This window comes from Delphinus delphis, chromosome 1, assembly GCF_949987515.2.
Source record: "Delphinus delphis chromosome 1, mDelDel1.2, whole genome shotgun sequence".
NCBI lineage: Eukaryota > Metazoa > Chordata > Mammalia > Artiodactyla > Delphinidae > Delphinus > Delphinus delphis.
Genome location: NC_082683.1, coordinates 183,939,355 through 183,951,102, shown reverse-complemented (window position 1 = coordinate 183,951,102; position 11,748 = coordinate 183,939,355). Strand labels below are relative to the sequence as shown.

The window sequence follows — 11,748 nt, the reverse complement described above, 5'->3', positions numbered from 1 at the left end:
CGCCTGCCTCCGCCCACAAGGCAGGTGTCCCTGTAGGTCGCGTCCCATGTGAGCCACTGCGGCTGAGATTTGCTGATGGGGGTCTGACCCCAGGACGTCCCCGTCGTTCACGGGACTAAACGCACACCTGGACTGGCTCAGGTTTCACTCAGTGTAAGGGAAGCCCAACGCCCAGGTGAGCCTGGGCAGAAGCTCTGTCACATCCCAGGAGACATCTGTTACAAAACCACGCCGGCCGCCTGGGCGGCAGCGAACGGCCGCGCCTGCGCACTGGCGTCCAGGGCCGGGAAGCGGCGCCTGCGCTGAAGGAGCGCCGCCGCGACCGCGCCTGCGCGGTACGAAGACGTCGCCCTGAGACCGCGCGTGCGCGTCGCCGCCAAGGGCCCGGGTAGAGGCCATGGAGCCCGCGGCGCCGCCGAGCGACCTGGTGTCGGCGGAGGGCCGGAACCGGAAGGCGGTGCTGTGCCAGCGCTGTGGCTCCCGCGTGCTGCAGCCGGGCACGGCGCTCTTCTCCCGCCGGCAGGTGAGGGGACGCGGGGGGGGGGGAGGGGCGGCGACACCGGGTCCAGTTCGGCTTGGACCCGGACACACGACCGGACACTGGCGCCCCGGGGCCGCGCCTGCCGACCGCGGGGTCCCGACGCCGGGCCTCTGCAGACCGACCTTCTAGGGAGCCTGAGTGTTACTTCCTCAGGCTCAGGTGTCGGTGCCCTTCGTCCAGCTGTCACGTTCCGCAGCCTCCTTTCCACTGCGCCGCCACGCCCCGCCCCGGGAGTGGGCGCGGAGTCCCGGGGCGGGGGGGAGTGGGCGGGGAAACTGGGGGGCGGTTCGCAGGGACTGGGCGGGTGGGCACGGGGTGGGGAGGGACGGGACGCGGGGGCCGTCCTGGGGGCGAGGCCCGAACCCTCAGAGCGCTCGCTCGCTCCCGGGTCTGTGATCCCCGTCGACGTCGTGAATCACTAGGAGTGTCGTTCACACCGCTGCACAGACCCCGTGTCCCGCGCCCGCTGCCCCGAGACTGCGCGCGCGTGAGGGAGGACACAGACTTTGGAATATTAAGCAAATGAGGGAGTGAAGTTCTCAGTCCGTGAGACTAAGGGTTAGAGCAGGCGGAGCGAATCCGTGTGTCGCAGGCGCCATCGATCACCCGACGTGTCCTTTTTTTTAAGTCCTGTGAACGGTTTCTTTATAAAATGTTCAGACCCCCGACTCGGTCCTTTGTGAAATCTCACCTGCAGTCTGGGGCAGAGGAGAAAATTACAGTCACAGAGGAAAGAAACACCAAAGAGCTTGATAATGTAGGCAAAGGGTGATGAGTTAGAGAAGGGAATAGTTGCTTTCTTACCTTTTGAGGGAGAGGGCAGTTGGGGCAGGAGAGGGGGGTGGAAGATGAGATTGTGGGAGAGAAAGGATAGAGCACTGTTTGGGTGAGAATGAGAGCAAACCGAGACATTATTCTCAAACTAAGCATGCACCTAACATAGGACCCAGCAAGTGTTCTCCGGGCCTTTATCCCTGGCGGGATGAAAACATGTTCACACCAAACCTGCGCACAAATGTTCACTGCACCTTTATTCCTAAGAGCCGAAAACCAGAAACAGCCCAGCAGGCATTCTGCTGGTGAATGATGCCACACCACGGGCACCACAACTTGGATGAGGATGAATCTCCCGGGAATTATGCTGAGTGAAGAAAGCTGGTCCCAAAAGATTACTATTGTGTCATTCCATTTATATGACATTTTTGAATTTTAGAAATGGTCAACAGATTAGTGATTGCCAGGGTTTAGGAAGCGGGGGCGGGTCAGGGGTGTTGGCAAGTGTGGTTATAAAAGGGTAGACGGATGGTGGTGATGGTTGCACAGCAATGTGAATGTACTTAATGGCACCAAACTGCCCACTTAAAAATTATTTAGATGGTACAGTTTATGTATAGTTTATCACAGTGAAAAATCAGGAATTAAAATGGAACATGCCTCAGGTGTGTTGGGCAGTGTTGTTCTAGTTATTGCTCCATAACAAAATCACCCCAGACAGTGACTTAAAACATGAACGTTTATTTTGCTCACAAATTTGGGGGTTGGCAGGGCCCAGCTCGGCAGTTCTCTCATTCATGGTGTTTCATGGGGCAGCAGTTAGAGGGGTCATCTCAGAAGCTTGCCCACTCCCATGTCTGCCTGTGGACTGAGAGGATTCAGGCACCTGGGACAGGCTGTGATGGACCGCTCCTCCCGGTATCCGCCAGGAGGCCGCAGGGTAGCCATGGTTCTTCCAGGGTCACCAGGGCTCCCAGAGCAACTGTTCCAAGAGCAACCTGCGAAAGTGGCCCAGCCTTCCCTAACCTAGCCTGTCCCACCCACCTTGGCCTGCCCAGGCTCAAGGGGAGAGGCATAGTCTCCACATCTTGGAAAGGTTGTCAGAGAATTTGTGGACATTTGTGTGGTTTTAAAACCACTACAAAGGACTTCCCTGGTGGCGCAGTGGTTAAGAATCCGCCTGCCAGTGCAGGAGACACGGGTTTGAGCCCTGGTCCTGGAAGATCCCACATGCCGCAGAGCAACTAAGCCCGTGAGCCACAAGTACTGAGCCCGCACACTGCAACTACCAAAGCCCGTGCGTGTAGAGCCCGTGCTCCACAACAAGAGAAGCCACTGCAATGAGAAGCCCGCGCACCCCAACGAAGAGTAGCCCCCACTCACTGCAACTAGAGAAAACCACGCGTGGCAACGAAGACCCAATGCAGTGATAAATAAATAAATAAATAAATAAATATATATATATATATATATATATATATGAGAGACGGGTTCTTTCCCCATGTCAGTATTTTTAAAAAAATAATAATAAAAAATAATAAAACCACCACATGTACTCACTGAAGGGGGAAAAATTACAAAAAAGGTTAACAGAAGTTTACTTTGTACTGTGACAGTTTTTATTCTCATCTATAGTACAGCATGCTTGCCAAGTTCTCTATAATGAGAATGTAGTTTTACAAAGAGAAAGAAAATATTTTATTTTTTAACGGGTACTGTTAATAGTTCTTGAAGAAAGCAAAAGAAGTTTCAGTGAGACATCAGCAGAATCTCAGCGTCGTGGTGTTCGATGCGTCTCAGAGAGCTGGCCGGGATCAGGGGTGCTGGCCGGGGCCCTGGGGCACAGCTAACCCACCTCGTCAGGGGTCTGGCGACTTTGGCTCCCAGACAGCCGAGTTGGCCACCTCAAATTAGGTATTAATTTCTAGATTTCCACCCCAGTAGTCTGTCCAGAAAGCCTCATTGTGTCCCACATGATACATCCCACAGCGTGACCCTAGCGTTGTCCTCTACTTTGTTGAGATCCAGGCACAGATACACAGACGAGTGCAAATACATGGGTCTGACTTAACAGGATTTCAGTAAAAATGGGCATGTTGAGGAAGAGCGGGAACAGGACCCAGTGTGACTGACCCCTTGAATGAATGGCTAGTAATAGTCCTGCCCTTTAGTCACTAATCAAATGGGAGACAGCAGAAGTGGCCTTATGCACTGCAAACGGGGACAGTGTGGGGGATTCGTGCTCCTTTGCTAGACATGTCCTGAGGGCTAACGCTTATATAGTCTTTGATTTTCTCCCCTCACATTTCACTCCTCTTGCATTTAGTTAAGATGTGATTTCACACCGACAGTATAGGAGGTGGCTGGAAATGTACCTAGGGACGTTTAGGCCCACAGAAAATTACTCAAAGGACAGGAATTCAGGTTTTCTGGTTCCTGAATTTTGATTCCTACCTCTCTTTGCCTCTGCCTGTTCCCATTTTCACTCAGGGTAAAACAAAGCATTAGGGACTCATTTAACCATCAGATGAGGCAAAAGGAGTGGCTGGAATGACAATATAACAGGAAGAGGGACTATCATATTTTATGATGTCCTCAGATGAAGCCTCAGGTGACACAGCAAAGGGGAATGCACAGATGTGTTTTAACAAGCCGAGTGCTTGGAGGACAGGGAGGGGGAATGTCCTGGGTCAGAGCTCCCTCCACCCTGCCAGGGATACCCTACCAGCGTCTGCAGGCCTGGAGTTCAGAAGTGCGGGCTCCAGGGTGTTTCACACACTGGCGGCTCTTGTGGCCTCCTGACGTTCTCATCCCCACCAGAGCATTGATGTCGGTCGAATTTTTAAAAAACTTTTTAAATTGTTTGCTTTTGTCCTCATTGCCAATGCCAGGCTAGCACATTAAGGCCGTCATATTTTATTAGAGTTTGGGGGTGCGTTGGAAGTGAATCATGGGGTGGGAAATACTCCGCGCATTGGCGGCAGCCATAGGGTGGAGCAGGGAAGGAGCTTGGCTGAAGTGTCCTGCAGTGGGCGGGGCAGCTGAGGCGTCCGCTAACCACGTGGAAGAAGTCAAGGGATTGCATGCGTGCGTGCGTGTGTGCGCATGCTTTCTCCTCGTGAATGGGAGATGCAAGGGTCCTAGAGATAATATTCCCAATTCTAGAACTAGATTTTCCTTTTTAATGTTCCTTTTATAAGATAAACCCAGTATCTTCGTAACAACAGTGGTGGAATAGCGTGAAGCCAGACATCCTGTGTTTACCCTTGTCCCAGATATTTGCGTTCTGCTCTGTGTCTCTTGCTGTTCCAGGCAGTGGGGATGTGGTAATGAACAGGAAAAGTGAGCTGGTGGAGGGAGCCCCCTGGTAAGTAACTGAGCCAGTAAACTGATAAGATGATTTCAGAAACGACGAGTAGGAAATGGAGCAGCATGAGGAAATTTGGGGGTGACGAATATGCTCGTTATCTTGATCGTGGTAAAGCTTTGTTGGTGTGCGGTATACGTGTGCCAGAATGTGTCAGATGTCCACTTTGGATCTGTGCAGTGTGCGTCAGTTATGCCTCAGCCGAGCCACTTTAACGAATACACATGCAGTGGGCAGCATGGGAAGCTCGTGCAGGTTGTCCGGTTGGGGGAGACCCTGAGGAGGCCACGTGGGAGCCGAGTGTCCGGGAGGAGCTGGCCCTGGAGGGTCCGGGGGCGGGGGCGGGGAGGAACAGGCTGGTCCTGAGGACCCAGGGCGTCCCGGTTACCGCGGCAACCAGGCAGCGCCTCTCCCCCTTCTCCTGAGAGGCGGGCGAGGACCGGGGCAGCCTGGGGCTTACTGCCGGGCGCCTGGGCTGGGGGAGCTTCGGGGGCCGGCCGTGCGGAGTGAGCAGGGCTCTGCTGTGTTCTGTCCACGCAGCTCTGCCTCCCGCCCATGAGGAAGAAGCCGGCGCTGGCCGACGGCGGCAGCCCTGAGGGCGACCTTCTGCAGGACCACTGGCTGGTGGAGGACATGTTCACTTTCGAGAACGTGGGCTTCACCAAGGACGTGGGCAACATCAAGTTCCTGGTCTGCGCAGACTGCGAGATCGGCCCCATCGGCTGGCACTGCCTGGACGACAAGAACAGTTTCTATGTGGCCTTGGAACGGGTTTCCCATGAGTGACTGAGGGGAGGGGACTCAGCTCCACCCCCACTATAAAAGCTACTCCCCACAAGGACGGGCCGCGTCGCCTTCTCTGCACTAACGTCAGTCACGGGCGTCAGCCCGCCCCGTCCAGCACGCGTCCACGTGCTTCCTCACGGCCTCAGCGCCGGCCTCCTGCTTAGTTCACAGGCGTTACCGCCTTTGCTCAGCCCCCTTTCCCCCCGGGTTTAGGACACGGGGCGCTTCCACAGATCTGCTCCCCTCCCGGCCTCCTGCTGTCCTGTACCCTGGGGCTCTCACCCTCCGAGCAGTTATGCAAACTTTTAGCCGTGATGACACGTGACGGATGGTGCTCATGAGGTGCTGACGGTTGAAACCCGCCTTTTTCTCATTCAGGAAAGTGCACGGACGTCTGTTGTGTGGCTAACTTTATTTACAGTAATTTATTCTTTCTAAAAGTAAAACATTTCCCAACTGCAGTATTTAAACCACTAATCAGAAATACATTCCTTTGGACATGCCTCTAAGACCACGTTTAGGGGCCTCTCCTCTAGGCTGACAGCGACTTTATTGTCAAGGTGGGTGTGGCCACTCTTCCCTTCAAATCTTGATGTAGTTTTTCTTTGTGTTAGCTCCGCACTGCTATATATAGCCTGTAAGCTGAAAGTCAGATTTCCAACCCCATCTGTCAGCTACCCCGAGGAAAACTCAGCCCTGGCTGTGTTCCCAAGATCTCCTGGAGTCAGCGGAGAGGGCAGGACATAGGGGGCGGGCCTTTGCCGCATCATACATGACTTCATTGGTTTGTCTTACGTGGACTCATATAACTCTCATATAACTCTCTCTTTGCTCCTAGGACAGACTTCTTAAGTGGATGGTGGCCTCATTACTGTATGCGCTGGGCGTGGTCCTCACAGATTTCTGATTCAGTTGGAATCTCTAGACTAACCCAGAATACAGACTTTCCATCCAGATGCCTCTCTTTGTAGCTGTGGGGTTGCTCTGACAGTTTGATGTTCAGTACAATTCTCAGTTCTGTCATTTCTCTTCTGAAACGACTCACCATCTCAGAAAGAATCTGTGAAACCAGGTTCCAGGCATCCTCCTATCTTCCGTGCATCTAAGGCTCAGGAGACCTAGAATGCAAATGAGGGCTAAGTGGAGACCTTACAGGCATTCCTTCGGACCTGTTTTCCAGTTGCTTCCTCCCTCCTTCTCCCCAGAACTTGGTCTAAGGGCCCCCCAACTAAAGTGCGGGCCTTGGGCACAGTTTTGCCACCAACCTCCTCCCCTAGAAAGGTGGCTTCCGTCCCCGGCCGTAGCCTCACGAGCTCTGGTAGAAAATGAGAGAACTGTTTTCTAGACGGATGGTCAGATGTCCATGATTATGGCATTTGCAGAAAAACTGTGAGAATATCCACTCAGGTCAGAAGGAACAAAACCACGTAGATGCCTCTGGGGACATGTGGCCCCTCATATCATGAGCCAAAACCTGGGCAAGGCGTTTTTTAAATTAGACTTTTACTTTTCTTTCCTTTTTTAATCACAGAAATAGCAGATAAATACAAAAGTAGGTATACGGGGATATGTGTATATGTATAGCTGATTCACTGTGTTGTAGGGCAGAAACTAACACACCATTGTAAAGCAATTATACTCCAACCAAGATGTTAAAAAAAAAGTAGGTATAAAAATGTTTTTAATCATTCATATTTTCACCATGCAGAGATTGCCGACGGTAGTGTGGTGTTACGTTCTTCTCAGTGTTTTTCAGTATGTACTGTATAAATAAACGTAGGGTTTTTAAAACAAATATGAGATCATGTGGTACTCTCATAACTTGCTTTTTCCATTTAACAAAATACTGACTTCCCACGTAGGTGATGTCCATCTCCGCCGTTGTATTTCTGTTCTGTAATTTATTTTACAGTCCACTGTTAGATTGTCTCCAGCCTCTCCTAAACCATGTGATATAAGGTGCAACCTTGTGGCTGAATCTGTCCAGGCTTTTCTACTGTTTCCCCGGCTGCGTCAGCAGCAGCGGGCTTGCAGGGTGTGTGCGTCTTCACGGCTCTGCTGACTGACGCGCACAGCTCGGAACGGCTGTGCGGCTTTACCCTCCTCCCCAGCAGTTCCTAACACTGGGTATTTATTGTCTTAAATGAATATGTTGATACTTTAATAGTAGGAAAAATAGCGTCTCATTGTTTTAATTTGCATTTATTTTATTTCTAATGAAATTTTTATATACTTACTGGTCACTTGTGTTTCGTTTCTTGAGAATTCCCAAACTTTGTTCCTCCAGTAGCCAAAATATCAAGTTGTTATTCTGCCTTTTCAGCTTGATTTGAAAGAAATAAAGGCATTTAAACAGTGACAATTAGATTCTTGCACGTCCTTGGGAAGAATGTATAACTGGAAACAGAGATGAGGGCTGAAACCTGCGCCTTAGGATTTACCCTGGGGTCTGTCGGCTGAGGAATCAGCCCTTCGGTGTCTGTCGTGGAATGAAGGTCGTCTCCCTGCCCCCCACACATGGTGGGCTCTGGGGAAAGCCTTGTGAGTCAGGTCGCTGTGTGCGCCGGGGCACAAGGGGGAGCCCACGACCGCGGCTGTGAGTATCGAGGCTGCAGCTGCAGTGGGGGAGCAGTTGATTTTTCCAGGGCCTTCCTGTTTTGACACAGAATTAAAGGTGGACAGCGGTGTACTGACACTTTACTGCTGTTAGCGCACTGTATGAGGCTCCTCAGAACTCCGCCATGTGGCTATGAGGACCTCTGCTCCCAGTACTGGTGGACTGACCATCCCAGTGAGGGCAGCTCGAAAGGCTGGATACGTGCTTTAAAAGTCCGGAGGCATCAGGGCGCTAACACAAGTTTGGAGAATTACTGGATCTGGACCACGGAGAAGATGGAGGCCCCGGGCAGTGGGCTTAGCGTGATGGACGCTCTCCTCCTGCGGGTGTTTCCCAGCTTAGAGGAGGCAGTTCGGAGGGTGATGGGCGGTCCTGACGGCCTTGCAGAAGGCAGGGACAGGGCCTGTCACAGGGTGTGGACCAGGCGGCCTGCCTTCACTTCGGGTTGGTGCCCTCGGTCCTTTGCCCCCGGAAGCAGGGCGAGGCAGGGTGGGGAGTAGAAAGTTTCTAAGATGGATTGCAGCTCAGCCTCAAAATCTCAGCCCTTGAAATTGGATTAAGGTGATCCCAAGTGGTCGTTGCCCCAGGCCTTTGGCATGAGCAAACAAAAACCCTCTCTAGAGGAAGATGTCACCATCCTAAACTTCAAATTCTTTCTGCAAACAATTTTGCTAAGACAATATACTGAATATAATAAAATGTAACCAAGCATATGAGACAAGATGATAAAACCAGTAAAACAAAAGGCCATGGGAACAGGCCCACTGAGGCTGGGGAAACAGGAGCTTTCAGAGGTAGACGGTAAAGTAACTGCTTACTCTGCAAAGGAGATACCAGACGTGTGAGAAAAAAAAAAAAGTGAATTCTAGAATCTAAAAAAATCCAAAACCAGAAGTGAGAATTCACCGAAGGTTTTAATAGAAGATTAGACACAGCTGGAGAGAGAACTAGGCAACTGGGAGCTGCCAGTAGATTTGCAAGCCCGCAACGCAAGACTTCATACGGCGTTACCCAGAGAAGTTGAAGGAAAACAAGCAAATTCACAGGGCCAGAAAACCACAGCCCAGATCCATTCAAGCTGACATCTGATTTATTGAGATTCGAGAGCCTGTGAATTAAGGATGGTTTTTGCCTACATAAAATTCTCAGTTTTGCCTCTTAGCCCACAAAGCCTAAAATATTTATCTGGTCCTTAAAGAAAAATTTTGCCAATTCGTGACTAATTGTAAAGATGTTGACTTTTCCCCAAACTGATGTATATAAATTTAATAAAATCCCAATCAAAAACCCAACAGGTTTTGTGTGTGTGAAATTCAACAAACTGATTCTAAAAGTTATATGTAAGGGGACTTCCCTGATGATCCAGTGACTAAGACCCCGAGCTCCCAATGCAGGGGACCCAGGTTTGATCCCGGGTCAGGGAAATAGATCCCACATGCATGCCACAACTAAAGATCCCGCACTCAGCGATGGAGATCCCGAGTGCTGCAACTAAGACCTGGCACAGCCAAATAAATAGATAAATATCTTTTTAAATAAAGTAATAAAATAAAATAAAAGTTATATGTAAGTGCAGAGGACTAAGACTAGCCAAGACGGTCAAGGAGAAAAAGCAGATGCGAGAGTTTCTCCTTTGGAGAGACAACCAGACGGGAGAGTTTCTCCTTTGGAGAGACAACCAGACGGGAGAGTTTCTCCTTTGGAGAGACAACCAGACGGGAGAGTTTCTCCTTTGGGGAGACAACCAGACGGGAGAGTTTCTCCTTTGGAGAGACAACCAGATGGGAGAGTTTCTCCTTTGAAGAGACACCACAGTTTGTCACAAGGGTAAAACAAAATCTCCCAGAAACAGCACCATGCATATGGATACTTGATTTATGACAAAGATGGGGGTCGTGATCTGGAAGGGCAGGGTCAGGAGGGCTTCTGCAAGGTTGGTAACGTTCTAGTTTTTAAATATCTGCATAGTGGTTATGTCATAAATTAAGCTGTACATCTTTTGTGTGCTTTTCTGAACACGTTATATTTTCATAATAAAAAGATTTTTAAAAGAAAGGAACTAATGGTCCTATACAGAGCCCACTTTTGTAAGCAATTCAGTCATTTGAAAGCAGGAACCACCTGCACAGCCTTGTCACTGGCTCAAGAATGATGAGCCTGGGCATGTCCCTGGTGTCTCCCTGGTACCCTGATTGTTCACCAAGAGGATAATCTTGTTCCCACAAAGACTCTCCCTCTTCCTTTGCCCCTCCCCTGCCCAGGCTCACCGTGTTTGTCATTTCAGTTACATGTCATTTTGTTGCTACGTGATGGGGGAGCATGGGGCAGGGGTGCCGAGAGGAAAAGGATGCAGACTTGTCAGGATTCTTCAGATGGCTTGAAAACTAGAGTTGACCGTGGGCCTTCCCCTCCAACCTTGGGAGTATTTTAAATTCCTGGAGCTGAGATGACTGTGTGTGTGTGCGGGGAGTGTGTGAGAAGAAATCAAGGAACCTCATCTTACATGGAGTGGGGAGGCCGGAAGGGGGGCCTTTCACGCTCGTGCCTGCATCACCAGCAGGAAGAGGGAAGATAAGATGTTGCTTTTTTCCCTCTGGTACAAGGGAGGGCATTTTTCACATAGGCAGATTATCTCCTGCTTAAAAAAAAAGGGAAGGAAAGTCCCTCCCTGCCCAGTGGTGGTCCCACTCTGACCACCCCTGGCAGCCAATGAGAAGCCTCACAGCCTCGGACCCCTGTTCTTCCCCTGTGTCCTGTTCAGAACACATGTCCCCAAGCTCCTTCTAAACCTGGTGAAAGCACGTCCCTCCGCGCTCTCCCAGCTTACCTGCGATTCACCACAGCTTGCCTGTCCCAAGTCTAAATTCTCTGCCATTCCTGAGTAAACCCATTTTGCTGGTAAAATAACTGCCTCTTTTATTTTTCAGGTTAACAGGAGATATAGAGAAAGGGAGGAGGAAAAGTCAGAAATAAAAGTCTAAACTTGGAAATAGTCTAGATAGTAGAAATAAATCCAAATACCTTGTAAAAAGGACTAATTTTAATTGGTGTGATGTAAAGAAGCATGGTGTCAAGGGGGCGGTGTCATTTCCACAAGTAACACTGAGGATGTCACTGTTTCAAATGTATTTATAATCCCTGGGTCGGAGGGGCTCTATCCAGTTGGGGGATGGAAGGACTGTAACTGGGTGACTCTGCCAGCGGGTGGGATGAATGCCAAAGAGGCAAAGGCAGAGACGATGGTGTTGAGTTCATGGCCAGGCAGCTTCACTCTGATCATTGAAGTGCCCACCTTCAGCAGGACACCCCGTGAAAATTGTTTTGTTCAAGGCAGTGACAGGCAATAGGTTACATCTGAGCTTTGTACACGTGAGGTTTCAAAGCACTCACTTGAATGTCCACCCACACATTCTCCCCTTATCCCTTGACCGGAACATCCACTTCAGCGTTGGCAGCCTCAGAAAACCCCACAGTTGAGACCAAATGACACTTTTCAGAGTTCCAGGTTCAGCTGGGCACCCTGGACTTAAGCCACCTGAGACACCTGGGCATTTAGTTTTTTTTAAAATTTATTTATTTATTTATTTTTGGCTGCATTGGGTCTTCGTTGCTACAAGCGGTCTTTCTCTAGTTGTGGCGAGTGGGGGCTACTCTTCGTTGCGG

General features: G+C 50.4%; 1 protein-coding gene across 1 annotated transcript; it reads left to right on the top strand.

The window, feature by feature from the left end:
* The first annotated feature begins 364 nt into the window (after positions 1–364).
* Positions 365–8,649, top strand: RABIF (RAB interacting factor). The gene is made up of 2 exons (XM_059999192.1): positions 365–523; positions 5,223–8,649. Exons 1-2 carry the CDS (start codon positions 398–400, stop codon positions 5,466–5,468), a joined length of 372 nt encoding a protein of 123 aa, XP_059855175.1. The 5' UTR covers positions 365–397; the 3' UTR covers positions 5,469–8,649.
* Positions 8,650–11,748: the final 3,099 nt, after the last annotated feature.

Bases quoted from the DNA above. Each gene is read 5' to 3' on its own strand.
- RABIF (XM_059999192.1), top strand. From the start codon at position 398: ATGGAGCCCGCGGCGCCGCCGAGCGACCTGGTGTCGGCGGAGGGCCGG. The intron at 524-5,222 runs GTGAGGGGACGC...CTGTCCACGCAG, and splicing joins CGCTCTTCTCCCGCCGGCAG to CTCTGCCTCCCGCCCATGAG.